This window comes from Acinonyx jubatus, chromosome E1 (genome assembly GCF_027475565.1).
Source record: "Acinonyx jubatus isolate Ajub_Pintada_27869175 chromosome E1, VMU_Ajub_asm_v1.0, whole genome shotgun sequence".
Lineage (NCBI taxonomy): Eukaryota > Metazoa > Chordata > Mammalia > Carnivora > Felidae > Acinonyx > Acinonyx jubatus.
Window position 1 is genome coordinate 59023767 of NC_069397.1, and position 23439 is coordinate 59047205.

Consider the following 23439-nt stretch of genomic DNA (forward strand, 5'->3'; position numbering starts at 1 on the left):
ATAGAGAGGTGATCTGAGTGCAGGTCAAAAGCAGGGCCAGGAGAGCAAGAGGTTGAGGCAGAGGACGGCTCTGCTTTCGTGATCTAAAGTGCGGTTCCATGCCTGGCTCTTGGAAAATGAGCAGGAAGAGGAGAGACCCAGGGCCCTCAGAGCAGGTGTTGGCTGAGCGGGGTGGAGCTACAGAGGTCTAAGCAGAAGAGCAGGTGCAGAATGTCTGGGAGCTGGCTGGAAAGGCAGCTGGAGACAGAGCCAGGTGTACGACTAGCCCTCCCGTCCAGGGCTCCATCCCTCGACGCTTCAGAGCTCAAGCACAACCCTTGGCAACGCTGTAAGGGGAGAGCCCCCAACTCAGCTGCCGAGGCGCTCCCGAGGCTACGGGAACCGCGCGGGCGGGAAAGGCAATCCTTCAGAAGGAGGAGGAAACCAAGGAAAAGACTGCCCAGAGGGCAGCGGGGGCTCCCCGCACTAGGTGGCTCCTGGCTGCGGGCAGCCAAGGCCCCCAGCACCGACCTGCGGAGAAAGGACACCTGGGATCCCCGTGCCCGCCCCTCGGCGGCGGAAATTCGTTGTCAGCCGCCGCGAGGCTTCCCCAGGTTCTCCCTGGCCGGGCTGCCCGGGGGCCGGGACCGCCTCCCCGAATCGGACGGAGCCTGGCTCCAAGCGTCGGCCTTTTCTGGCCTTGATTCCCCCAGCGAGTAGAGGGCCCCCAGCCGGTCACCGTCCAGCCCCAGGCCCCCGGCCGCCACCAACGACCCTCCACGCCTGCGCGGTTCGCCGCCTAGTGGGTAATCTCGGGAAGGGAGCGCGAGGTGCGGCTAGAGCGTCCTCTCCTACTCGTTTGCCCGGCGGCTTCGTCGGCTAGAGCGTCGGTCCCCAACTCTTTCGCCCGTCGGGCCCGCGCGGCTAGAGCGCCCTCGCGCAGCTCGTATGCTCGGCGGCCTCGGCGGCTAGAGCGTCCTCACGCAGCTCGTATGCTCGGCGGCCCGGGCGGCTAGAGCGTCCTCCTCCTGGGGGCCGCGTGTGACCTTCCCGCTCGCGGACCGATGCTGGCGGCGGCCGCTCGCCCCTTTTGGGGGCCGTGTCTCAGACGTCAGGGCGCTGCGCTCCGTCTCGCCAGGTACCACGGTCCGCCGAGGGCTGGCGGGGCGGCAGGGTCGGGGCCCTGGGCCGCCAACTGAGGGTGCAGGTTGGGGGCGGTGTCCGCGTGCGGCGGGCGGGATGCCACCCCCGACTCGGTGGGGCCCGGAGGCGGTGCGGGTCGCGGGGGTCCCCACTTGCCGGCCCCCTAACCACGCGTGCTGCGCAGAGTGCTAGGGGTGGTCCCAGATGACCTTGCTCAGGTCCCTGCCGCTCTGCGGGCCTCAGTTTCCCCTACAGGCCTAGTGACGTTGGAGGTCTTCCATCGGTGGGACCGGCGTTGTGCCGTCCGAGGGCCCCAGGTTCTGAAGGCCTTAGTGTAGCAAAATGCCGTCAGGTTACTGCCCTGCTCCCGTGGGTTGATAGAGAGTTTTCCGACACGGAAACTTAACGGTGTGGGTAGTCTGTCTGCGGATAATTGCGTGCATTTCTACGGCTCTTTGAAGTGCTTAAGGTAGCTGGGAAATCCCCTTATTCGCGTGGACCCTGGAATCTGAGAACCCTGGGTTGGGACCTAGGAGCTAGAACTGCGCTCTTATCATCAACCTGTCTGGTCTGTGCCAGGCTGACAGCTTTGTTTGGGGGGCTAGGCAACAGGTGCCCCGTGTCTGCGCTGTGCGGCTGATGAGATGCAGCAGCCCTCGAATGGGGGAGGCCCTCGCCGGTGCACCCCTGGATAACGCCCCCAAGGAGTATCCCCCCAAGATCCAGCAGCTGGTCCAGGACATCGCCAGCCTCACGCTCTTGGAGATCTCAGATCTCAACGAGCTTCTGAAGGTACCACAGGCCCTGGCCTGTGTCTTGTTCATGGTGTATTTGGGGTGTGTAGTAAATTGTCCAGAGTGTGCCCTCTGAATGTGAGGATCCTGCCAGGCTGTGTGTTTATCTTGGGTGTGATGGGCAGCTACTGAGATTGCTCTCTCCCCTCCCTGCAGAAAACCCTGAAGATCCAGGATGTTGGACTCATGCCAATGGGTGGCACAGTGCCTGGTGCTGCCCCTGCTGCAGCAGCCCCAGAGGTGAGCCCAGGCCAGGGTCCTGTGCAGAAAGGCTCCCGTCTTGCCTCGTGTCACATGGCCCGACGCCCAGATTTCTCTCGTCCCTTGTCTTGGCCCTGCATCAGTCAGCGCGTCCTGCAGACCTGTGTGTGCTGTCTTTGGGTTCCCCTGCAGCCCTGCCAAGGGTGTGCAGGTCCCTGCCCGCGTGGAGACCACGTTTTCGCGGGGGGAATTGACAATGAGTCAAAGGAGAAGAAAATTTTTGTTGAATAGCAGGACTTGAGAAGTGCTATGAGAAAAAAGTAGGGAAGAAGCTGAGGGGAGAGGAGGGTTATGATGTCAAGAAAGGCCCTAAAGCCGAGGAGATGTGAGGATACAGGAGGCAAGCTGCAAGGGGGCTGCACGCAAGAGAGCCATGGGGGCACGTCAGGGGCTGGAGCGGTGAGGTGGGGAGGCACTGGACAGTCTGGGGTTTCTGTAAGGAAACCAGCAGACTTGAAGCCACATGTGAATTTGTTTTTTGTTTTCTAGGTTTTTTAGTTTGGTTGGGGGCTGTTGCAATTTTTACAAAAAGTTTCGAAGTTCTATCTGCAACTGTAGATAATGCCCTGTGTATCTGTCTCCAGTCTCGATAATTAGTAAGGTTTTGATATTTAATTCATTTGTCCTTTGAAGCTTAAGGCAAGTTTCTTTCTTTTTTTTTTTTCTGCTTCTTTTTTTTTTTCTTAACGTTTATTTATTTTGAGAGACACAGACAGCACAAGTAGGGGAGGGGCAGAGAGAGAGGGAGACACAGGATCTGAAGCAGGCTCCAGGCTCTGAGCTGTCAGCACAGAGCCCGACGTGAGGCTCAAACCCACAAACCATGAGATCGTGATCTGAACGGAAGTCAGACACTTAACTGACTGAGCCACCCAGGTGCCCCTCAGGGCACATTTCTGATCTGTCCTTTCTTGGTGCGCTCCAGCCCACACCTCTAAGAATGCAGGCCAGGAGCTATTTGTACAACAAATGTAATTAGCAGTGGTTTTCTATCTCAGTCTATTTAGATTTAGCTAATGGTCCCAGACTTTATAACAATTGGTTTACCCAAATCTATACGAGGTCTGTGAATTGCATTTGGTCATTGGGTGTCTGAAGTCTGGATCACTGTCCTCGGTCTCCTTTCCCTGGCCATCCATCCCCCACCAAGGAGACCAGGTCAGGGGTCCCGTAGAGTGCCCTCCCGGCTCCATATGTGTCTGTGGCTCCCCTGGCATCACATCCACTCCCCCACCTGCCACGAAGTGGTAGCTTTACAGACTCATCATGTTCAGCCTGAACGTTTGGGACAAGGAGAGAGAATTACTCTGAAGTCTGTCATCTAAACTGGGACACCTTGGGGGACGAAGGAACACTGTTAATAATAGGGCAGGTGCAAAGCAGGACAGCCCCAGGCTGCCGGGCCGCGTGCCCCCTGCTCTCCGCGGTGCTGTATCTTCACGTGTGGTGGGAGAGGCTCTGTCAACCCCAGTCCTCCACTGGTCACCTGGGGACGGTGCAGCTGCAGATGTGTCCATGTGATTTGGGGCTCGCCCGAGGATGGGCCGAGCACTGTTGGTGTCACCCTGACCGGCCACAAGTGACTGTTTTTAAGGGACGAGGGAACCTGAGCGGGGTCGGGGTGGGGGGAGGTGGTTTCATAACCGCCTCCGGAGAGATGGCAAGGTTTCTAGCGACGGAGCAGGTGTCGCTGAGGAGCACATGAGGGAGGGGCCCCGGCGCGGCCTCCCGCTGGAATTGCGGGCCTTGCTGTGCCATCTTGTCGACTTTGGGGCCACAGGACCGAATGTGCCTGCTTTACCCCATCCTTTCTCTCTCCCTCTCCCAGGAGGCAGAAGAAGACATCCCCAGACAGAAAGAGCGGACGCATTTCACCGTCCGCCTGACAGAGGCAAAGCCTGTGGACAAAGTGAGGCTGATCAAAGAAATCAAGAACTACATCCAGGGCATAAACCTCGTCCAGGTGAGCTCCGCGCTGCACAGCCCTCTGGCTGTTGCCGCTAACGTGCTAATGGTACTCAGACCGGCCCCTCCTATGGCAGGTTTTTTTGGGGCAACATGGGCCCCATTTCTGACTTTGCTCTCTGGCAGGCAAAGAAGCTGGTGGAGTCCCTGCCCCAGGAGATCAAAGCCAATGTCTCCAAGGCCGAGGCGGAGAAGATCAAGGCAGCCCTGGAGGCGGTGGGCGGCACCGTGGTTCTAGAATAGGCCAGCTCTGAGGACTGGTGGACTGGGGTCCCTGGGACCTGACCTGGGGGAGGCCCCCTCCTGCTCCAGCCCTGGCATCCGGGACCCGTGGTGGGAGCAGCTTCAGGGCAGAGCTCTGGCACTGGCTCTGCCATCTCTGCTCCGGGACAGACAAGGGACCTGCTGAGAGGGGGGGGTGGGCAGCTCCTGTGTGAGCACCGGGGAGATGAACTCTGGAACGTACCAGAGGCAACACGCGCCCCCTGGTGGCCACTGAGAAAAATACATTGTTCGGGCGCCGTGTGTGCAGTGGTGTGTCTGGGTCAGCGGCCAGTGGGCGGTGCGGGCTGGCTTGGAGCTCCTGCCCGCCAGGGAGGCCGCCCGGGGGTGGCAGGGCTCGCTCCCTGCAGGGCACGTGGGGGTCGGCCAGCGTTCCTTGTGTCTTCTCTGTGCAGGGGCCTGACCTCAGAGGTCCGGCAGCACCTCACGGAGAGGGGCACGGGGGGGGGGGGGGTGGGGGGGTGGGGGGGTGGGGGGGGGGTTGGGGCAGCACCCAGCTTGCCTGAGTGGTGGCAGCTGCCGCGAGGCTGATGTCAGATCGTGACCTGGGAGGTGGGCGTGGGGCACCAGTGCTGGTCTTCGGCAGGAAGCGTAGCACTGGCCTACAGACAGGCAGGAGGTGAGGCGTGTACCTGAGAACGGCCAGCCCCTGTGTCCCCTCCCTGGCCATGCTGGAAGAGTGGTCTGCAAGGACAGGGCTGCGGGCCCGGAAGGAGATGTTGCATCTGGGAGTGCCGGGCTCTGGGTACCCTGAGGACAGGTCTGGGGAGCTGGCATGTGCCCAGGTGGGCGTGCCCAGCACCTGGATGCCACCTGTGGGCCCTCCCGGAGGACCCTGCTGGACCTCCTTGTAAGAAGGCTGCTCCCTGACCCAGAGAGCCCCACCAGCCAAACCTGAGGCCCGCACCGTCCCAGGGAGTTAATGATTCACCATCAGCAGGTCTCTGGGCATGCCTTCCCTCAGCAGAGGTGACTCCTGGGCCATCTGAGGCGGGTATGACCGGTTGGGTATCCTGCTGGCCCAACTGCCCTTCCCAGGGGAAGGGAGGATCTAAAGTCAGGGATAGCCTTCAGCCTCGGCCTCGCACTGGTGGCCCGAGTCTGTGTGTGCTCTGAGCCCCTGTCTTTCCAAGGGACTTGTGGGTGATGATTAGGACTCTCCTCCCCTCCCCTCTTCCTGGGATGATGACACCCTCACTGCGTCCTGGACGTGCTGGGGCTGACTGCTCAAAAGCGCAGTTGACCGTGTGCCTCAGGCCATACTCATTTTGCTTCCCTGATGCTGAGTGTCACCTGGTGCCCCCGACCTGACCTCACAGTCCCTCATGGTCCTGACCCCACCCCACCCACCCCACCCCAGCTGTGGTCTCCACCTGCTGTGGTGCAGTTGGCCAAGTGTCTCAGACCTGGCAGTAGATGGGGTGTGCCCTGGGTCCCCGGAGGCCACTTGGCCTTGGCCCGTGGGCTTGACACCAGGAGGTAGGTCTATGCATCCTGCGTTGGCTTGATGTTACTAGCACAGAACCTTGCGAGGTCCCGTCAGATCCTGGTAGGAATCTGCGTACCGCGTCTTCGTCCAGGCTGATGAAATGGTCACAGAGGGCCTGGCAGGGGGAGATCTGAAGCTGACCCCTGGCTCCTGCCCGTTCCAGGAACCCTGGTGTCCACCTGGCCCCCGTGTGGTGCCATCCTAGCTCCCTAAGCGCCATGAGGAGCGCTCAGGAACGGACGTCCTCCAGAGACGTGGCCGGCAGCCTTGTTCTCGAGACCTCACCTGACCTCTGCATCTCAGAGCCCCTTGGATTTATGCAGAAGTCTTCATGATCCATTTGAGAATTTGGCTGGGGATCTTTTTGAGTCCCCCCTGACCTGCAGCTTGCAAAGTCCCACCTTTTTCCTTTTTTGGTTGCCAAATGATCCTTCACGGAAGTATTTTCCTTCGTAGTTCTTAGCTAGTGGGGCATCCCACTGCGCCACTGTCGATGTCCTCTGTGGTGCCCTGAGGGTGGTAGCCATTGGTGTTGCAGCCCACAGACCGGGCCATCCCCAGGAGGTCTTTAATGGTTCCAGAGGGTTCTCTGGCTAAAGATCAGTGGCGCATCTGTCAGGCAACGTTGACACTCTCATCAAAAGCGACATTGCCACTGGGCTTAATATTTTTCTGCTTCTTTCTGTCTCCGCGGTTCCTTGAGGGCTTTGATGAGCAGGACAGAGGTGGAAGGTACCACTTCAATCTGGGCCTGTCCCGAATGGTCAGTTTCACTGTAACCCCCAGACCCTTCCAGTCACTGGTTGCCTTGGCGATGTCATCACCAACCTATCTTGGAGACAGGCCAGTAGGGCTGAGCTTCGGGGCCAGGGCAGACGTAGCCCCGACTCCCCCACTGGCGCGCCTCAGGTCCACGAGTTGGATTTCGTCTTGCTCGGGGTGGAACTTAGGCGGAAGGGTGGAGGCGGCCGCTGTCGGAGGAACTCGGACTGGGGACTACTGAAGACAGTAGCACCTTCGTGCCCCTGAGCAGAAAGCCAAAAGCTAGACCCCTTATTTCTTAAGAGGGCTCCCCACACTCCACGCACTTCCGGGGCTTCGCAGATCGCTCGTGCTGTGTCTCATGTTCTGGGTGGCCCGCCATCTGTACACAGCAAGCGCTGGCCCCTTGGCCCCTCACCTTCTGGGCTGCCCGCTCCACGCCACTGACGTGTTTGCTTAGTCAGGAGATGATAACATTGCCCTCGGGTGATCCAGGATTCCAACATCTCGATTTATCCTGAATGAGACCGGTGCAGGGGCAGGTCTTGTGCTGGCCTGGGTCTCAGAGAGGGAGTGGGCTCAAAGGTGTTCCTACTTCCCATAGGACCCTGGACGAGGAGGCCCCTCCTCTGCAGCCTACCACTTCCATCTGGTAGCCCTGTTGTTTTTTTTTTAAACAAAGGGCCAGCTCAGCTGCGAAAGCCATCTTGCTGTTTGGTGACACATTTTCACATTTCCTTACGGAGCTGTGCCTCGCATCCTCTCTGGTTTCTTTTCTTTCTTTCTCTTTGATGGAATTGTTTCTCCTGATTTAATTGTCAGATTGTTTATTGCTGTTGTATAAAAATAACGTTGAATTTTTGTTTGAGTAAGCTCTGTGCGCAACGTGGGGCTTGAACTCACGACCCTGGGATCAGGAGTCGCGTGCTCTCCCGCCCGAGCCAGCCAGGCGCCCCCTCTCTGGTTCCTTCTGGAGAGCCACTGCGGCCCTTCCGACCCTTCCCTTCCGCCACCGCCGCCACCGGGCCCCACTGGCCTGTGCTTTCATCCAGATGCAGCTCCCATCTCTCCCCCTCCCCCCCCCTAAGAAAAAGCCGGATGTCTGCGTGGCCGACGCTCCCTCCACCTCCCCAGCCCACAGCATTTCTGGGCTGTTCACTTCCCCAGATGATGACCTCAGGGTCAGAAGCCTCCTAGCCTTCTGGAAGGCAGTCTCCTCAGTCTTCGGGTGGCCACTTGAAGCAAATAGGTTTGCTGGCCCATCTTACGCCTCTGACACAGCGAGATAACTGCTGGGCGCTCAGAGGCCAGCTGGACTTGTTATTCAGGGTTCTCAGCAGGTGCGGAGAACCCCTGGGTGCATGTGGCCCCAGGGATTCCAATTTCCATCTTGCCCAGCAGGTGTGTCTTTGTCCAGCACTTGCACCTGCTGTTTGCTGGATGGTGAGATGAGAGTGGGAACGTGTGCACAGGTGTGTTTCTCATGGGGACAGGCAGCCGGCCTCCTGATTGCCACTTCCCAGGAGCCTGAACCCCCGTGGCTCAGAACTTTGTCCCCTTGTCCTACTCCGGGATGGCTGCCTGGGGCTGTCTGGTCAGAGCAGACCTGAGGCTGGCCTTGGCTGGGAGCTCCGGAGAGTGGATTGTCTTCTGCCCCTAGTTTTCATGTAATTCGCAGGTTGGCTCCAAGAAGGTTTTGTGCCACCTCTTTTGGGCACACGTGTCCCAGGGCTGACCCCAGGGCCTGTGTGGCTGCCTTGGGACACAGGGTGCAAGGTCAGGGCCTCGGCTGGGGCGGGGTGTTTGCAGGAGGCCGGGCTCCGGGAGCGGCGGGGACTGGCCGAGCGCCGAGGCCACTCCTCAGCCGTGACCTTCGGAGACCTGCCCTAGGCGTGGGGGTGGCCCTGGGGGAGCTGGAGCAGGGCGGACGAAGGACGCCCGGTTCTCGGGGAGAGTGGAGCAGCCCACTCAGCAAGCTCCCGGGGGTCCGCGCGGCCGCGCCCGTTCCCCTTCCCTCTCCCGCCGCCTGCTGCACACGGGGAGGCGGCTCAGAGGAGCCCTTTCCGCTGGCCAGCCCGAGCGCGGCCGCTTTAAGGCGCGGGGCCCGCCCCCCGGCTCGAGGCGGGGTCGCGGTGGCCCCGCCCCCCAGAAGTGGTCCCGCCCCCAGGGCCGCGCGGGCGCATTGGCTGCGCGGCGCGCGGGTGGCGAACGGTGCTTTGAACTCGGAGCGGACGGCTACGCGGGCCAGGGTCCCGGGACTGGGGTCGGGGTCCGATCGGGGCCTGGGCCTGAGCCGGGGTCTGGGCGGCGCGAACCGGGGCCGGCAGCCGGCGCTCCTGGGCGTCCGCGGCGCGAGCCATGGCGGCCGAGGCGCGCGTGTCGCGCTGGTACTTCGGGGGGTTGGCCTCGTGCGGGGCCGCCTGCTGCACGCACCCGCTGGACCTGCTCAAGGTGAGGTTGGCGCGGGCCGGGCGGGGGCGGGCGACGAGCGCTAAGGGCCGGGGCGGTGGGGATGAGGGTGGGGCGAGGGGGCCCGCCCAAGCTCTGGGCGCCGATCAGCCTGGCGCTGCACTGCCCAGGAGGGCCTCGGACTTGGGTCGGCCTTGGCGCCGGGCCTGAGGGACATCGGTTCACCGCCCCCGCCGGGAGACCCTGCCCACTCCCGGATGGAGGCGCCCCGTTGTCGTAGCTCACGGGCCGCGGTTCCCCCACTGGCCTCTCCGAGCCAGTTTCCACCCCTCACTTTTGAGCACAGTTCTTCTGCCTGGTTGCAAGTTGAGGGGGTGGTTCTGTGAGGCGCACAGAAGTTGGCATCTAGAGACGAGCCAGGGCTCCAGCACACCCAGGGCCCAGGTGGCCTCCCTGCCTGGTGGGGACCCAGCACACAGTGAGGGAGTGCGGACCGCAGGTGGCTGCTTCCTCCTGGACCGGGTGGGCGCCTGGAAGCCAGGGACCCTGCGCCCACGCGGGTCCTGCCCTGTGAGGGTGAGCAAGAAGCATTCATGCTCACTTTACTTCTTTTAGAAAATACGCTTATGGGGCAGTACGAGACAGAAGTTCTGTTGTCTCCCAGAGCCGGCGGGGGGTGTTTTCTGCCCCTTTCTCCCTACAAAGAACAAAGAAGAAAGGGCCAATGATGCAAAGCATAGCCTGCCCAGGAGGCCCTGCCCCGGGGAACCTGGACTGGGGTCACATGGACCCGTGGGCAAGGGACAGCAGCCCAGCCACCTCTTTCCCTGCCCCCACCCAGAGCAGCCTGATCCCCACACTGACCCTCTGGGAGGGACTGGCACGGGGGCCCTGTTGACCCAAACCTCAGCCTCACTTGCAGCCCGGCCTGGCCCCCACGCTGTCGTCCCTCTAAGGTATTTTCCTTCCAGCGACTTTTTTGCTGAATGGAGGAAATTGACTTCTCTAGTAAAAATGCACCCCCTCCCCAGTCAAGGCAGCATTAGCAGATGGGGAGGGGGGCTGAGAAGCTGGTGGCCCCCGGGCTTCTCCTGGGAGAGGCCTGCATGGCTCCTGGTAGTCCCCAGGGCCTGAGCGCTGCCAGAAGGAGCAGGGCCAAGTCAAGGCTGCTCTGACCCCCAGAGAGAGGGGAGGCAAGGTCCCTTCCTCATGTTTAATTTTGCTTTCCCCATGTCCCCTCCCCCGTCCCCACCGTGGGGCCCTGGAGGGTTAGGCTCTCATCCGATGGTGAGTGGACACAGCTCCCAGGGGCCCTTGGAGCCCTCACAGGCAGCCTACAGTCATTTGTACCTGTCCACAGGCCCCGTGCCTGCCCCCCAGGTGCTGTTTTGCCACAGAATCCTGCGGGGGGAGGAGGTCGAGAGAGGCAGGCAGCCACAGGACCGGGGCCACTGTTTGGCCCCTGCTGGGGAGCAGCAGGCAGTGTGGACAGCCACGGAGGCCAGCCTCAAGGGGAGGCGCTGGCTGAGGCTGTTGCCTCTTGGCCCTGTGGTCACTGGAGAAATTATTTTATAGCTCGTTGATCTCTCCCTTTGCCCCTGTGCCCTGGCTCAGTCCTCAAGGCTGCTTCTCGCCTGGACGAGGGCTGCTTCCTGCATGGCCACCTTGCCCCCAGGCCCCGTGCCCTCTGTCCTATCCAGCTCGGCTGATGTGGCTGTGCTGAGCACGAAGCCCTCTCCACCCCAGCCCACCTTTGCCCCACCACCAGAGCCCCTGGGCAGTGACAGAGTGGGAAGGGAAGGGTCCATCCGCTGAGCTACTTAGTGCTCACAGCACACCGAGGAAACTGAAGCAGGAGGGTCGGTAACCTGCCCAGCAGGCCCAGCCAGAACATCACTGAGGCTGGACAGACCCCGGGGTGGCCGTGTCCTGGCCCTCCCAGAAGTGTCTTTCCCCTTCTCCCCCGCTGAACTCCCACCACCTCTTCCCAGCCCACCGGGACTGTCTCTGAGTCCCCATGACCCTTGGTCCCTCTTGAGAAGGGGCATAGCTAAGAAACGGGGCCCTGCAGTCACCTGGTGGGTGTCTGCATGGTGCCTCGGTGTCCTCATCTGTAAAATGGGACTGCCAACCGCCATCCCAGTGGCAGGTGCCATGAGGACTCAGACACATATGTGGAGTATTTCTCACGGGCCTGGCGGGCTCACGTATCAGCTGGTATTGTCACGTGTCGATGAAGAGTGTGGGATCGAGGCTGGGGCCAGGGGTGGGCGTGGCGTCCCATCTCTACACCCCAGCTGGATGCCCTTAGGACACCTCTCTGCCTCCTCGTGCCTCAGTTTCCCGCCTCTAAACTGGGGTGCTGGTAATAGTCGGCCCGTGGGGTCTTCATGAGGACGTAAAGTGGTAGACGGTGGGAAAGGGCTCAGAGCAGAGCCGGCCTGGGTGGGCCCTGGGGCAGGGGCCCTGTTCTGAGCAGGTGTGACCCCGACAGGTGCATCTGCAGACGCAGCAGGAGGTGAAGCTGCGCATGACGGGCATGGCGCTGCAGGTGGTGCGCTCCGACGGCGTCCTGGCGCTCTACAACGGCCTCAGCGCCTCCCTGTGCAGACAGGTGCCCCTGGGGGCCCCCCTCCCAGGACGCCGGGTGGGCAGGACGCATGGCCGGGGCACTTCCGCCTCCCGGCCAGGGGCTTCCTTAGGTCCCGGCCCCAGAGCCCAGGCAGGTTGAAGGGAAGGCTGGCGCCCCCCCAGGCCTGGACTCAGACACAGCCACGCCTCCTCACCATGGGTGCCCTGTGGGCGTGGAAGTGACTTCTCCTCCTCTTCACGGTGGTTAGGACAAAGGAACCACAGGGCCCAGGGACGGCAGCTCCCAGATGGCACAGGGTGCCGTGGGATCGGGTGTGCTCTGCCTCCTACGGGGCTCAAGACCCTCCTTTACAGGTGGGGAAGCTGAGCCCAGGGAGGGAAAGAGAGAGGAAGGGGCAGGACTCTGGACTCCGCCAGCCCCAGATTTGCACATTGTCTCAGCCACTTGCTGACCATGTGGCTTCGAGAGAGTCCCTATATCCCCATGGCCCATTTGGTGATGACTGTGCACCGGGGGGGGTGGGGGGGGTGGGGGGGGGAGGCCCGACAGGTGTCAGACAGACATGCCCAGCAGGGTCCCTCCACCTGCGCCCTCTGAGCTGGGCCCCTTTTCCCCAGATGACTTACTCCCTGACTCGGTTTGCCATCTATGAGTCTGTGCGGGACCACGTGACCATGGGCAGCCAGGGACCCCTGCCTTTCTACAAGAAGGTGTTGCTGGGTTCCATCAGCGGTGAGCTGCCAGCTGGGCTGGGCGGGGGGGGGGGGGGGGGGGGGGCATGCGGGCATCGCCAGTCGCCGCATGCTGGCTCCGGGGTCTGTCGCCCCAGGTTGCATCGGAGGCTTCGTGGGGACCCCTGCAGACATGGTCAACGTCAGGTCAGTGTGCACACCCACCCAGGTCGGGGTCTTTCCTGTCCCCTGACGGGACTGCGGTGTGTTCTGCTCGGAAAGAGCCGCTCACGCCTTGGGGTCTTGGGCACTGGGGGGCAGGCCGGGGCGGGCCCAGCTGCTCACTGCCAGGGTGAGCCCTGGAGCCCGCTGACCTCCGTGCGGGGCGTGTGAGGCGCTCCCTGAGCCGGTGCCCCCCGTTCCAGGATGCAAAACGACGTGAAGCTGGAGCCCAGTCAGCGCCGAAAGTGAGTAGCAGGGCCGAGGTCAGCTCCTGGGGCTTCCTGGCGGGTGTGGGGGGCCAAGCAGGCGCCAGCGTGGGCCCCAGTGGGCCATGCTGCCTGTGGCGGCTGACAGCTTTGGGAAACCCGCACGGGGCACGGCCGTCCTGGGTCAGAAGGCCTCTGGCTGCTTTCTTTGGGGGGGAGTCTGGGATGGTGGCTGGGCTCCCAGGGCCCCCGAGGCCTGTGCTTGTCCTTGTTCACAGGGAGGATGGTTTAGAAGTTTGAGTCTGGGCCTTCAAACAGGTTTGGAAGCTGGGATTTTTTTTTTTTTTTTTAACGGTAAAAATCTTATTTTCCATGAAGTTTAAGTTCCTGTTAACTCCAAGGCTGCCTACGGTTTGCCCTCCTAGCTAAGGTGTAGACACGGGCTACAGTCAGCTGAGCAGTGAAATGGGGCTCCAGGCAAGCCCGTTGTCCTCTCTGTGGCCAGACTGTGAGCCACGGGAATGGGGTGGAAGGAGGTCAGGCAGGCCCCCTCCTCACCCTCAGCAACAGCGGGCAGACAGGACCAGCCCCAGAGCAAGGGTTTTCTGGTGGTAGTTGAGAGATCTTCAGGCTCCTTTGTCCCCTGACTCCTGTGAGAGCTGCATGGCTCTCCCCAGGGAGGACCCTCCCTCGGGGGCTGGTGGTCAGGGAGAGCCTCACGGCGTCCATTCTGTGTCCCTGGCAGCTACGCCCATGCCTTGGATGGCTTGTACCGCGTGGCCCGAGAAGGTAAGAGGAGGGGGTCCAAGGAGGCCGAGGGTGTGGGGAGCGTCGTGCAGGACCTGGGGGGGCCTCACCTCCTTCCTCCGGCATGGGGGGGCGTGTGCGGGACCTGGGCGGGCCTGAGGGATCGGGCTGGGCTGGGCGCCTCACCTCCTTTCTCCGGCAGAGGGTCTGAAGAAGCTGTTCTCTGGCGCGAGCATGGCGGCCAGTCGTGGGATGTTCGTCACCGTGGGCCAGGTGGGGCTTCTGCTGGCCCTGGGGTTCGGTCAGCCCAGGTGGTGTCACTGTGGGCCCCCATCCGCTTTTCCCAGAGCTGGGGGCCCTCCTCCAGGCCCTGATCGCCCCTGCACGCCCACAGCTGTCCTGCTACGATCAGGCCAAGCAGCTGGTCCTCAGCACCGGGTACCTGGCCGACAACATCTTCACTCACTTTGTCGCCAGCTTCATCGCGGTGAGTGCTGGGTTCGCGGAGGTGGTGGGGGTCCCTCACCAGCCTTGGGAGCTGAGGGTACCCAGGATGAGGCCCGAGCCCAGAAAGCAGGAGGCTTGGGGCGAGTCTGGGGGTGTCCCTCCGGGTTGTGTAAGTGGGCACCGAGGCCCTGGGGAGGGAGGAGCTCACGGATCCCCTGCTGCCGAAGCCAGGACAGTCCCTGGTTGGTTCCTGGTGTCCCTCGGGATGCATCCGGGGCTCTGGGCCGGGGGCTGTGAGGGGAGAGGGAGGGTGCTTGCGCACTCTGCCTGGCAGGCCCTTTGGTGATAAGCGCCCCCACCTCACCCCACCCCACCCAGGGTGGATGTGCCACGGTCCTGTGTCAGCCCCTCGACGTCCTGAAGACCCGCCTGATGAACTCCAAGGGCGAGTACAAGGTGAATGGGGGCTGCAGGCACCACCCCCTCCCGAGTACAGACCCGGGGGCCTGGGGGCCCGGGGGCGGCAGGGAGGGAGGGAGTCCCCGTGCTGCCACGTGACGCTCCATGGCTGGAGGAGCCCCGTCCTGGCAGGTGGATGAGGCTCTTCCCTCTGTGACTGCGTCCCCTCAGTTGTCCTCCCCGGCTGGCCCCGGGGCAGCGGTCGGCACTGTGTTTTTAAAGATTTTATTTTATTTTATTTTATTTTATTTATTTTATTTTATTTTATTTTATTTTATTTTATTTTATTCTATTCTATTCTATTCTATTCTATTCTATTCTATTCTATTCTATTCTATTCTTTTTGAGTAGGTTCCATGCCCGACATGGGGGTTGATCTCACAACCCTGAGATCAGGAGTCGCAGGCTCTACCGATGGAGCCCGCCAGGCACCCCCCTGTATGTGTTTTTAAATCCGATTCCTCGATGCGTTCACAGAGGCAGCCGGTTCACTGTAGTCCATGAACTTTCGGGAAGTGCCCGGGGCAGACCCACAGTCATTACGGTGCCCTGCTTCGTGCCTGCCCTGCCGCGTGAACAGCCCCCCACGCGCTGTGGGGGCCGGGCGGGTCGCCTGCCCTGGCTCTGGTTTTGCTGTGTCAGCAGACGGGGTGGCCATTCACCCCCCCCAACCCACGCCCCCCCCCCCCCCCCCCCCCCCCCCCCCGCACTGGCCTCCAGCTGTCGTTACCTTTGACCTCTCTGCACAGGGCTGCTGGCTGTTGCTGAGGGTGGGAGGGGGGTTGATTTGTGCCTTTCAAGCCAAAAGCAGCCTTTCTTTTATTGCTTTGCTTTGTTTTGTGTTTTCTGCAGGGTGTCTTTCACTGCGCTGTAGAAACAGCAAAGCTCGGGCCGCTGGCCTTTTACAAGGTTGGGCAGGGCTGAGGCAGCAGGGCTGGGGCGGCAGGGCTGGGGCAGGGCTGGGGCGGCAGGGCTGGGGGTCCCTCTGGGGTCTTCTGACTCCCTGCTTCCCCTTTCCCCGCCCAGGGCCTCGTGCCTGCAGGCATCCGCCTCATGCCGCACACCGTGCTCACGTTTGTCTTCCTGGAACAGCTTCGCAAACACTTTGGCCTCAAAGTGCTTTCCTGACGGGGCCAAGGAGTGGGCTGAGCCAGGGCCAGCCCCCAGCGCCAGGCTCTTCCAGGGTCTGGGAGGGCCGTGGGCGAGCGCTGCCCTGAGCCCAGCATCTGCCCCGGCGCACCCCGGCCTCCCTGGCCCCTGGCCCCAGACCCCACCTTGTCCTTTCCCAACAGGCTCATTCCAGTGACCTTCGCCCCCTCCATCTCCTACCTGCCCGCCCCAGCCTGTCCCCTGCACACTGCTGACTCACCCAGAGGGGGGTATCCAGGCCCTGGGTCCGGTTTTCTCTCCTCCCTGGGTAGCTGGTTAACACTGGAGGTGGGAGAGCTGGGCTGGGGCTTCTAGGGTCTGGGGTCCCCTGCCCCTGCTTCTTTGGCCCCTGAGGTTTCTTCATTTCATTGAGCAGCCCCCTGGGGCCCTCAACACCATCTTCCAGCAGCTTCCGTGGAGGACCTGGGTGGCAGAGCAGTGGGGCACAGACCCCCTGCAGTGCTTTACCAAATTGTGTGTGTGCACATGGCACTTTTATCCGTGGAGAGGGACCACCGCTTTTCCGAAGTTCTCGAAGGCGGCCACGCTCTGGTAGCTCCAGGCCAGTGGGCAGATGGCACCGTGCAGAAACCACATGCCCAGGAGGGAGGTGACCACATGGCCCGCGGGCACCAGGTCCAGCCAGCCCCCGGTTGCTTTCACAAGTAGTTTCGCCAGAACCTCAGAGCCAGGAGGTCCTGCTGCCTTCAGGGAGCGTGCGGTGTCGTGCACGGGGTCCGCGCCTCCCCCTGCTCCCTGCACAGCCCCCTCTGTGCAGTGTCCCTCAGGGGCCCTCTCTGTGTGGACGGCAGCTGTCCGCAAGGCCCCCCGCAGCCAAGACCCAGATGTCAGCACCTGGGTCCAAGCAGCCTGTCCTCCCGCAAGTGGGCCGGGGCCATGTCCATCTGCCTCCCCAGGACCCCCGGGTACTGCACCCCCACCCCAGCAAGGGGTGTTCCGCAGGGACACTAATAAAGGACCGTGAAGTGCTCTGAGTCTGGCCTCCAGGGCAACAGACCCACTCTGCACCCTCCAAGGAGGGCTCTCCAGTGTCCGGGGCGGTGGGGGAGGCGGGGGCAAGGCTGAGGGCCCAGAGTGGGAAAGAAGCCCCTGGATACATTGGGGCAGCCTGTGGGCAAAGGAATTGGGGGACACTGGGCTGACAGCAGCCCAAAACTGGGGAAGGAGAGGGGAAGGGTGTGCAAGTTGGAGGTCTGGTCAGCGTTGAGTTTCCAGGTCCAAGTTACCATGGACCCCCAGGGTTTCTCCCTTTTCAGCAGGCACCTGAGCGCCATGGTTTGAGAGTCCCCTGTTGGGCCGGCCGGCTGCCCTGGGAGCCCCCCCTTTGGCTGTGGGAGAAGCCCCTGGAGTCGGAGTCCTGGGCTCTTGGGCACTGCCCGGTTGTCTGGCAAGCCCAGAAAGGGGCTGGGGAGACCCTGGCTCTCGAAGACTTCAGACCTTCGGGCAGATGGGCTGGGGCAGGAGCTGTGGGCGCCGCCCCGGGGGCCACCTGCTCACCAGAGACTGACAGGTGGTCTGCTGGCAGCTCGTCCAGACATGAGGACCTCCGACACCGTCCTGGAGCATTTCAAGTGTATAAAAAAATTAGTGGTGAGGGTCGCCCAGCTCTGCAAATGTACTAAAACCCGCTATATCCCGATAAAGCTGTTCCTGCAAAACAAGCCTGTCCACCCCAGCTACAGGGTAAGCACCCACTGGGCTGTCCGTGACCTTCACACCCCACAGCCCCGTCCCCACCCACTGCATTATTTGGAAGCAAATCCCAGACTTTGAATCATCTGCAGACAGATACTTCACACCTGTACCTGTACATTAGTCTTTCAAAGCATGTGATCGCTGCGGTGGTAATCCACCCAAGATAGAAACTAACGGTCAGTCTTCACTACCCTCAGGTTTCCCGGCTCCCCTGTGCTGGCTGTGTGCGGAGCGGGGTCCCCTCCCTGCCGTTTCTCTGCAGCTCGTCCAGCGGGCTCTTTCCTAAATCCAGCAAGCGATCTGGATCCAGGCCCACTCCTGGGCGAGAGAACTTGGTGTGGGGCGTGCTTCCTGCCACATCCTTGCCAGGGGTCTCCGGGTCTGGCCACGTTTGGGGGTCAGCACAGAGCAGCCGCGTGCCCTGACACACACAGAGGAAGCGGGCCGGCCCGGCTTGCTGTGTTCGAGGTGCGCTCTGGCCCTGCCCGGCTGTGCGGTGGCCTGGGGCTCGCATACGGTTCCCCAGGCCAGGCCACAGCCCCCCCATGGAGGGGACTAGAACCCACAGCCCAAACAGGAAATCAGGACAGGCAGGGGTGAGTGAATGAGCTGTAGGAAGGCTGCTGCTTCTCGGACCCCCGGCAGCAAGTTTGGGCCACTTGAGGGGCAAGTTCTCACCTCGAAGCCGCTTGGGCTTACCACAGGATGGTCTGCCCTACGTGAAGCTGGCATTTCACCAGCTGCCTCCCAGGACCAGGGGGAGGAAGTGCCCTGACTGGTTTGGTAGGGACACGACAGGCCTGGCAGGGACGTGGCAGGATGCGGAGGAGGGAGTGACGGTACCTTTCCTAGAGCAGAGATGTCCACCCGCCCACCCCGTGGCTTCCCAGGGTGGAGCTTGGGGCGGAAGGGCGGCTGGAAGGCCTGGGCCCCTCGATCTCTGTGCGGCCTCAGAACCCAGGCTCCACCTGCGGTCTGGCCCCAAGCCGATTAATTTCACACTCGGGCCTGAGGGCATGTCAGCATTTCCAGGGTCTGCCTCAGCCCTTTTTTTTAAAGAAACACTTTATAATTTACAAAAAGTTACGTGACGGGCATTGTCAATTTCCAACAAGGGCGCCGAGACCAGTCCTGGGGAGAGGGCAGTCTGTCCACGAGCATCGCGGGGCAGCTGGGCGTCCACATGCTGAGGCGTGCAGCCGCACCCTCCCCTCGTGCGTCTGCAATGTCACCGGCAGTGGGTCTTCCACCCCCGTGTCAGAGCTGACACGGTGACCCTGGCGGGAACCAGCAGGGGCCACGCACCCAGAGTTCGCTCTGGCAGAGGCCAAGAAGCGTGTGTCCACACAGACACTTGTGCACAGACGGTCACGGCCGCCTGTGGTGTAAAACCAACCGAACGTCCACCACCTGGCCGGGGGACCACGTGTGTGTTCGCCTAACGCAGTATTCTTTGGCCATAAAAGAACGAAGTCCAGACGGCCGGGAGAATCCAGCGTGTGCTGCGGGGACACCGGAGGACCCCAGCTCTGTCTGCACCCCGAGGCCGCCCCCCTCCCCCGCCCCTAGCGCAGCATCCGGGCGGTGGCGGTCAGGTCACCATGGACTTTCCCCCCTTGCAATAGGAGGAAGTTACCGAGTGATTACTGAGTCAAGCCTCCTGCTTTGGGCCGTGGTTGTCCTTGCCAGTGGACGCTGTCTCAGGAGTGAGGACAGCCAGGCGCAGGTCCACAGCCGCGCACGGAAACGGGGGAAGGTTAGCACGGCTCCAGCACCAGGACCGCACGCAGTTAGGCATTCCGTAGTTTTCCAACGAAAAACTGGGTTTTAAAAAAGAAAGGGGCACCTGGGTATCTCAGTGGGTGGAGCCTGTGACTCTTGATCTCTGGGTTGTGGGTTCGAGCCCCACTCTGGGTGTAGAGACGGCTTAAAAATAAAATGTTAGGGGTGCCTGGGTGGCTCGGTTGGTTAAGCATCAGATTTTGGCTCAGGTCACGACCTCAGGGTTTGTGAGTTCAAGCCCCGCGTTGGGCTGTCTGCCGTCAGCACAGAACCCTCTTCAGATCCTCTGTCCCCCTCTCTGCCCCTTCCCTGCCTGTGCTCTTTCAAAAATAAACATTAATAAGCAAATAAGTAAAATGCCAGAAAGGAAAAAAAACAAAACAAAACAAAACTTCAAGCAATACACAAAACTACAAAGGGAGCCAAACAGGTAGAAATGTCCCTCCCCACCCGCACATTCCCCAGTAGTAGTGTTGGTAACACAGAAACGGGACCATCTGTTGTAATGGGACCGTAACATATGGGAGCGTTTATAATGCTATATGGAAACATTAAATAAGACATCCATTTCATATCTTGCTTAGAAGGGAGATAATTATATTTAACTTTGAAAAGAGAATTTCCTTTCCAAGATTTTACTTTTAAGTAACGTCTACGGCCAACGTGGGGCTCAAACCCACAACCCCGAGATTGAGACTCCCACGCTCTGACGGCGGAGCCAGCCGGGTGCTCACAGGAATAAGTGATGGACTAGGGACCCTGCGAGTGGCCACACTGAAGTGGGGGACGCGAGGGGGCGTTGGGGGCACGGCCTTGTGACGAACACACTGCCCTCCCCGCCCAGCCCCTCCAGGAACTTTGGATCCCTGCGTGAGGCTGGTGGGCGTTTGGGGCAGTTGGGGACAAGGGCGGAGCCCTGAAACCAGCCCAAAGGAGTGTAGAGGGCAGGCTGGCAGGCAGGGAGAGCCTTCTCCGCGACCCTGCCACCCTGGGCCACCAGCCTCTTCCCGCTCTGCTCCCCCGACCCATTAGTTCCTCTGTCCGTTTAGGGGTTTTAAGGGACCTTGCACCTCGACACAAACTCCACATTGGGAAGGCTCTTCTTGGGACGGAACACACACCTCCCTCCGACCAGACCCTCCCCGGAAACACCCCGCCCACCTGACCTGGGTACTTTCCCCGCTTCGCTGGGCTGTGACAGAGCAGGGGACAGACAGACACGCCACGGGGAATCTCCGCTGCTCAGGAAACGTTCCACGAGATGCTAGTTCCCAAAAAATGATGGAAAACAGGGCAAAGTGGAGTCATGTGCCTTTTCTCCTCCAGGCGCCTCCCCTCCTCTCCCCTCCCCTCCCCTCCCCACTCTGTCTTCCTCCCTTCTCTTCCCCTTCCCCTCCTCCTTCTCCTCCCCCCCTCCCTCCCTTTGTCTCCTCTCTTTACCCTCCCTTCCTCCCCCTCCCTTCTCCCCCTCCCCCTCCCCTCTTCCTTTCCCCTTCTCCCTTCTCTTCCCCTCCCTTCCCCCCTCTCCCCCCTCCCCTCTCTTATTTCTCCTCCCCTCTCCCCCCTCCCTTCCCCATTCCTAGTCCCCTCTTCTGCCTCCCCTTCTTCCCTCCCCCTCCTCTTTCTCCTCCCCTCCCCCTCCTCTTTCTCCTCCCCCTCCCCCTCCTCCCCTCCCCTTCCCTTTGTCCCCTCTCTCCCCTCACTTCCTCCCCCTCCTCCCCTCCCCTTTCCCTCTCTCTCTCTCCCTCACCTCCCCTTCTTTTCCTCCTCCTCCTTTCTCCCCCTCCCCTTCCTCCCCTGCTCCCCAGGCCACCCAACCACCTGGCACCCAGTGGTCAACCTGTCCTCTGAGACCAGTGGCTGTCCTGCTGGTGCATAAGCCAGAGGGGTCTGTCCCTGGGCTCAGGCCCACACTCTGCGACCAGCAGGGCCCCTTCTGAGGGTTGGGCACAGGCGACCATGGAACTTGCCCCTCCTATAGTGTGTGTTCTCCAGCACGGAAGCTTGCCTCTGTCCTGCCCTTGAAGGTGCCCCTGGCTCCCCAGCAGCCCCGTCTGGACCCTGCCCCCGGTCTCCAGGACCCTTACCCTCTGCCGCTGGGACCTGGACCCAGGGGGACAATCGGTGGGAGGTGCCCCCAGGCCTCTGAAGATCCAGCTCTGCCTCCTACCCTGTGATCCCCAGGAAGATTCCTGCTGGCCAGGGTTTCATTGCTGGGGAGCCTCAAAGAAAGGCTGGGGTGGGGGTGGAAGTCTCGGGGTCTTTCAGCCTGAACACTACCCTTTGCCTTGTGAGCCAACCACAGCCCCTGGATACCTTCCGCCCCTTTGTAAATGCTGATCCCTTCCTTACCCTCCTTCTTCTTCCAACTCCGGGCCTGCATGGTTCTTCAACCCTGAATTTCAGTGACAACCACAGTGGGTCTCAAGGTCTGTCTGTGGCAGTGTTTTCCTGGAACGAGTGCACCTTGGATCTGTGCATGAGTCCCTCCCGGGTTCGGACCTCGGCTTCCGTTGCGCCTTCTAGAACATTTTCTGCCTCAGGTAAAGGGCTTCCCTCCAGAAACACCTTCCCCTGGGGAGTCTTTGTGCTGCGCGCCCGTTACTTTTCCCAGGTTGCTTGTACCTGCCTCCCTTCTGTGTCCCCAGGGGCCACGCTGGGCTGTCCTGCTGTGAGTTGTCCCCAGGCTGCCCCTGGCTGGCTCTGTCCTGCTCCTTGACAGGAGGTTAATTTGAGTGATTCTCCCCCATTCTCCGAATGCCCTTTGCTCCTTCCTTGGTTCCTTTCCCCAGATCAGGCATTTGGTCTGTCCCTGCAGGCTGCCCACTGGCTTTCCTGGGCTCTCTGTCCTCTCCCTCCCTCCCTCCCTGCTCTCCCTCTCCCTGTACGGCCCTCCCCTCGCACCCCACTCCACCCCTTCGCTGGGCACTGCCCATCTCTGCACGCCCTGCTCCGATGTAGTTTGGTTCCCCTGAGGTCCTCTGGGGTTTCGGGGACACGGCTGCCCACTCACAGTTCCCGCTGCCTCACCCCCAGCCTGGGGCACCCTCGAGGCCCAGAGCAGGGAGGGAGCTGCCTCCCCAGTGGACCTGCCATCCAGCCCGGCTCTGCCCAAAACTCGGCATCTGGCTCCCGGGAGAGGGGGTGCTGTTTGTTCCCTGACCCCAGTCCCAGGGTCACACCCCAGGGTGCTTTGCTGCCTGGCCCCTCCGGCCTCCACAGAGGATAGCCGGACATCAACTGCCTGGGAGCAGAGGCCTCCCCGCCTCTCCACACACGGCACTGCCGGCCAAGGCCAAGGTGCTACAGTCCAAGGTGTTACCTGGGCCCGAGCGACAGTCATCACCGTGGCTCCCACTAAGGGGCCTCCTCGGGCCGGGGGACCCTGGGCCTGTTGACCCGAGTGCCCACAGGTGGCCCCCCGTGTGTCTCACAGCGTTCCAGGAGGGACCTTCCCCAAAGCGGGTGTTCCAGGAGACCACGTGAAGTTCTTTCTTTTTTAAGTTCATTTATATATTCTTTATAAAAGTGCTATATCCTTCCTCGTGTCCTCGCCTCCAAGATGACCGATAAAAGAAGGAGTACTGGTCGTGTCAAAAAGGGTCGGGGCCGCGAGCAGCCTGCACCATTGCCTGCCAAGGCCAAGGCCAAGGCCAGGAAGAAGTTCCTTATTTGGGGTGCCTGGGGGCTCCCTTGGATGAACATCTGACTTTGGCTCAGGTCTTGGTGTCCTGGTTCACGAGTTGGAGCCCCACGTTGGGCTGTCCTGTGCGTCTGGGGTGCGTTTTCCTAAGGACAAGCGAGATGCAGCCCTTTCCTGTGCGTGGGCTCACCTGCCGCCGTACCCCTCCCCCCTCCCTCCCCTCCCCTTCCTCCCTCCCTCCTTCCTTCCTCCCTTCCTTCCTTCCCTCCTTTTTTGATCCTTTTTACTTTTTATTTTGTTATTTTTAATTATACAGAGAGAAAGTATGCAGGGGAGAGGGGCAGAGGGAGAGAGAGAGAGAAAGAGAGAGACTCTTAAGCATGCTTAAGCTCAGTGTGGAGCCTGACACGGGGCTCGACCCTGCAACCACGACCTGGGCCAAGATCAAGAGTAAGGTGGTCTCAACTGACTGAGCCACCCAGGCGCCCCTCTGTACATCTTCTTTAGTAAGGGGTCTGTTCAAATGCTTTGACCATTTTTTATAATTGAATTGTTTTCTTATTATTGGGTTTTTAAAACATAACCCCAGCAAACTATTTATTTTGGTTTATATATTTATTTCTGTTTTCCTCGTAGCTAAAAGTTGGATTTCTTTAGTAGATACAGGCCTACCTATTCGGGTCACCTACTTCTTTGGTGAGCTTTGTACTTTACGTTGTT

The 23439-nt window shown here is 61.1% G+C and overlaps 2 protein-coding genes and 1 pseudogene across 2 annotated transcripts; 2 read left to right on the forward strand and 1 right to left on the reverse strand.

The window, feature by feature from the left end:
* Nucleotides 1-960: 960 nt before the first annotated feature.
* On the forward strand, nt 961-4667 carry MRPL12 (mitochondrial ribosomal protein L12). The gene is made up of 5 exons (XM_027052539.2): nt 961-1117; nt 1728-1914; nt 2073-2156; nt 4006-4140; nt 4269-4667. Exons 1-5 carry the CDS (start codon nt 1044-1046, stop codon nt 4383-4385), a joined length of 597 nt encoding a protein of 198 aa, XP_026908340.1. The 5' UTR covers nt 961-1043; the 3' UTR covers nt 4386-4667.
* Nucleotides 4668-4893: 226 nt separating this feature from the next.
* On the reverse strand, nt 4894-9035 carry LOC113596992 (60S ribosomal protein L12-like; annotated as a pseudogene).
* On the forward strand, nt 8869-16573 carry SLC25A10 (solute carrier family 25 member 10). The gene is made up of 11 exons (XM_053212770.1): nt 8869-9126; nt 11579-11698; nt 12295-12409; nt 12507-12555; nt 12774-12815; nt 13522-13565; nt 13726-13796; nt 13918-14010; nt 14349-14426; nt 15282-15338; nt 15456-16573. Exons 1-11 carry the CDS (start codon nt 9034-9036, stop codon nt 15555-15557), a joined length of 864 nt encoding a protein of 287 aa, XP_053068745.1. The 5' UTR covers nt 8869-9033; the 3' UTR covers nt 15558-16573.
* Nucleotides 16574-23439: the final 6866 nt, after the last annotated feature.